General features: G+C 38.1%; 1 protein-coding gene across 1 annotated transcript in view; it reads left to right on the forward strand.

The window, feature by feature from the left end:
- Positions 1-3,574: 3,574 nt before the first annotated feature.
- The window catches only part of OSBPL11 (oxysterol binding protein like 11), a 27,408-nt gene continuing 26,328 nt past the window's right edge, over positions 3,575-4,654 (forward strand). The window contains exon 1 of the mRNA XM_009290991.1: positions 3,575-3,640. Within this exon, the coding sequence (XP_009289266.1) occupies positions 3,579-3,640 (62 nt within the window). The 5' untranslated portion in view covers positions 3,575-3,578. The remainder of the gene's footprint in view (positions 3,641-4,654) is intronic.

The raw sequence follows: 4,654 nt of genomic DNA on the forward strand, positions 1-4,654 counted from the left end.
TGAGAACATTTTTCTGTATTCATAGGAAAGTGCTAGTGCTTACCCGGAAGAAGATTAGGAGGTTAACTGTAGTTCTGTAACGGGTTTGTGTACAGTTGTAGGATCTACCTTTTGTGAATTGCAAGTTGCAGACTGGATTTAAATCTCTGTTTTAGTGTATAAATTGCTACTTATTTAAAAATAAGCCTTAGCTCAAATGCTAAAAAATCCCTGGCCCACACGGTGTGGGAATTTATGCTGGGAGAGTATGATTAGTGCCTGTAAGGTCTGTGCTTTTACTCTTTTATTTGCTCATTTGTTTGCTTCTAGGCCCTTACACTGTCAAGGGAAATGTTTTAAATATCAACCAAGTTTTTCATACCCTTCAGGCAGGCTAATCCGTTACTTGCATGGGTGCTAAAAGTTTGCCCAGCCTTTGGCAGGGTGAAGACTGAATGTAGTCTTTTGGTTTTGTGCAGTTCTATTGCAGATGCATGAACACAGTTAAGAAGGAAAATAATTTAATCAATATTGTCCAAGAGGCGGCTCATTTAGCAGGGACCTCTGTTCATGCTCCATCTCTTTGGACTTTGGCTCTTCTAACATTCTCCGGTCTCCCAAAAAGCAAGCCACAGCTCAGTCTGTCATCCCTGGTAGTCGGCATGTTATATTCCTTCCCTGGTGCAGAGGTTAGTCCGTAAGGAATTCCCTTCCGGCAGCTGACTGTCGTGTGTCTTGGGATCGACACCAGCCACTGCCGCTGCTTGTTGGGCTCTTCTATACTGAGGTTTGGCCATCGGTGCTTAGTATGCTTCTGTGATCTTGTGCAGGCAGATGAGGTCTTTTTGCTTGTGAATGGAAGATAACCTGCTAAACGTACTTCTGAGCTTTACCTTGTACATTGAGTTATAGCTCTTTTGTGTGCGATATGGGGTTTGGGGACTCCCTGCGTGCAAAGTTAGGGATTCTGAAACACAGCTGGTCAGTGTGTTTAACATCATGCATTTGCACTCACGTTCATTTGCTGCAACATGCTCCTTCCAGATTGGCAGTGTCCACAATGCTGGAGGTGACTGGCTTGCTTGTCCTCAGTCACTTTCTCAGACTTCTCTGGGGGGCTGTTTTCAAAGTTTTTTCAGTTAAACCATCAACTTTTGGGACTGCTAAGGCTAGAGATAGGAATTATTGAAGAGAAGGCATTTGGAGAAGTTTGGGTCTAGTCAAAGTGAAAATCCAAGTGGAGATGAACATGCGGATGAAGGCAAAATACAGTTAAGTGCTCATCTGATGTGGAAGTACATCACCGAAAGGGCTGCATTCCCTTCTATGGTGACTTTTTTCTTTTTTTTTTTTTTAGAGACTGACAAAATCAGCTATTTCATCTGTCACACTCAAAAAAAGGTGTGAAATGATTTTAATCAAAGACTGTTTAATTTACCCTTGTCAGATGAATGGACTTCCAAGGCCATACATACAGTCCTGCTGTATTCATTGCAGTCTGAAGTTATTTTCTGATTTTTCTTGGGTTCTGTTAAACATACCTGTGATTTAGGCACTTCAGTTAATGGGAGAGTACAGCAGCTCTAGCCTGAGCGTGCAGGGCTCTGTACGATGCCTAACTGAAAAGCAAGGGTGAAGCTTGCATTCACTAAAACTGAAAAACAATTAGCTGTGACTAGGGTCAATTTTCAGATGATTAAAAACCAAGCTCATACATTTTTATTACTATGCAATCTCATAATTTGCAGCTAAATTAAGATGGCGAGCAAGTCTAAACCGTACTTCCCTTGTATGCCAATAATAACAAATGAGAGGCGTCTGCAGGGAATGAGTTTGGTTATGTCTCCTTTAGCATTTTTGTACATTTAAAATATATGATAGCCTGAATACCCTCTGCTCTCCTTGGTTTTATTTTTGTCTGTAGTACCACTTAATGAGCTATTGTAAATTAAATCCCTAGATAGTCCTGTTGGCCGCTCTCCATTGCAGATATTACTGCAATACTGATTGTTGCAGTAATAGCTAGAACACCTATTTTTGTTTTTAAATGTAACATTAAAAATCAGCTACTTGGGTTTTCTTCAAAAATGTACATTCTTGCATCTCTTCTTTGAATAGTGTTACTGAATGGCAGTGATACGGCATTGATTCATACGGCAGTGATTTACTCTGAGGTTATCTTCATTAGTGGCATCCTAAATAGCTTCCTTTAGGATGAAACTTATTTATATTTATTGAATTGTCAGGTATCTAATCTGATGATACTGACACTGTTTATAAATGAAATGTAGACAGCGGCTTCAGCTATTATTTGAAATTTACCCCAATACTTGGTCTGACTATGTTTGCAACCAAAATCTACTAATGAAGGTGATCCCTTGGCTCTAGTAGTCCTATTTTTCTTCCCCTTTCCACTTTTGCTGATATGGGGGTACTTCAACCTCTCAATGACCAAGACAGGCTGCTGCTTCAAGGGACTCTGAATAATTTTCATTTGATCCTCAACATACTATGAGCTACAGAAATTTTAATTTAAAATCTAAATAAGGTGGCTTAAATATAAGCTTGTTTTAAAAGGCAAGTAGTCAGTATCTGATAGTTGGGTCATTGTTTCAATTCTTCATTGGAATAATAGGAATTTTTCTCATGCTGGACCTGAATTGTCTATCAAGAGTGTGTTCTTCAATATAAGATTGTGCCCTACTGTAAGAGGCGAGGGCATTGAGGTGGCATTTCTAGAATTATGGGAATGTACAGTATAAAATAGGTCTTTAAACTGTGGTTTTAAGATGATCAGTTCGCAGCCATAAGACTTGTAAGCCTTATTTAGGACAATTGATTTTCAGAAGTGGCAATGTATTTTGCATGTAGTGATATTAAGCCTCTGTGCTGAATGCTCTCATGGGTTTTCATTTTTGGTGGATGTTGCAAGTTGAGGCTTCAAAAGAGAAATTACCTGATTTTCCTGCCAGGCCAGAGGAGGAGATGTTTCAGCTCTTGTTTTACTTTTCAGAGTATCTTGATGTGACCTGCACCCACATGTCGTGTTCTGTAGAACATCTGTTCAAGAGCATGATTGTTCGGGTAGTCGGGAAGGGTTCTGGACATTAAAGACAAATAAAACCACATTGGTGTAGGAGTACCTAGGGACTGTTTTTAGTTAGTCACCATGATCAAGTTTCTGTTAATAAGCTAGTGAAAGTTAATTTTGTTCAGGAGTCCAAAAATACAAAGCTTGCTTAGAAGAAGGAGCAAGAAACAGGAGAAGGATGGATACTAAGTCTTTAATTACCTGAAACTAGTACAAATGTGTCCAGAAGTGCCTCCTGAATAAAACTCAAATATTGGTGAAACTAATTATGCCTTGAAATTATTTGGAGTTTAGTAAGTCTGGCTAAACTGTTTTATGAAATTATTTTAGAAACGAGGCTGGAAAAATCTCTTAAGTGTTGGTAGTTTTATTAAAATGGTAGTGCCATTCTAAAAATGAAGATGAAAATTCATTTGCTGAGAATAGATAACGATGATCAAAAGCTGGGAAGATCTAAAATTTGTTTGGCATTGTCTGATTCTTTTTTTTTTTTTTTAATAGTGATCACATGGAAAATATTTATGGCTACTTAATGAAATATACCAATCTCGTCACTGGTTGGCAATATCGGTAAGTCTTTCATGGTGCTTTTTAGTAATGTTGGTCTTTGCAGCATCTAAATGAAAGTTTCAGATTTTTTTAATACTACTTGGATTTCCCTTTTTCTATTAGGCAAACTTTATGGAAGAGTCTTTTGCTTTTCTCAGTATAGATTAAACTAATGTGTAGATGAATAATACTTGTATTAAGGCATGAAAAAGAAAAAAATCATCGGAAGTATGAAGCAGTTAACTCATTTGGTAGCTTATAACTATGCTTATATGTGTAAAAAGCACGTACAGCATTAATTTTTTTTCTCCTTTTCCATTAAAATATTGTCTTTGCTTTTTCTGCTGAGTCTTCAGCTTTATGCCATCGTTTAAAAAAAAAAAATTAAGACTTCTTTACTGAAAATTCAAACTCAAGCAAGCTTTTCCCATAGTTCCCAGGATGTCTGTCTCCCCTGGAATAACTTGCTTTTCTTTGACAGGTGAAACTCTCTGGTCAGGCTTCCCGCTTGATGCTGTTCTTAGAGCAGCATGGTACAACCAAATTAATATTGGAGAGACAAGTCCTTAGCATACCACACTGGCCAAATTCCTGTGCTACCACTGTCATGCAGTGACTTGCGTCAATACACTTATCGTTAAACTCAGTTGAATAGTTGAAGCATAATGTCCGCTTTAATTTTTTTGAAACGTGGAATTCTTTCAGTTTCACAGTTGTGTATCTCAACTGTTTTGTATCTGGGGCTGTTTTACCCTTAATTTATGTAGTTTAAGGATGTATTAAGCCTTAGAGATTCAGGATATTCTTTTGATTCCCAAAATCTTACAATAGCACTCTTCTGTGGGCATGCTGTTCTGTTGTGCAATCCCTGGTCTCTGAGAAAAAAATTGGTAAGAACTTAATTTTTGTGCAGTCTTGTTGGGGACATAATTAACATGTTTGGGGTTATACTGACTCAAGTCTTTAAGTCCCAACCCCATCTGTGCCAGCTTGTAATGAAAGTCTTGACTTCTCCCAGTATACCCTCCCCCCCGC

This window comes from Aptenodytes forsteri, unplaced genomic scaffold (genome assembly GCF_000699145.1).
Source record: "Aptenodytes forsteri isolate BGI_AS27 unplaced genomic scaffold, ASM69914v1 Scaffold29, whole genome shotgun sequence".
Lineage (NCBI taxonomy): Eukaryota > Metazoa > Chordata > Aves > Sphenisciformes > Spheniscidae > Aptenodytes > Aptenodytes forsteri.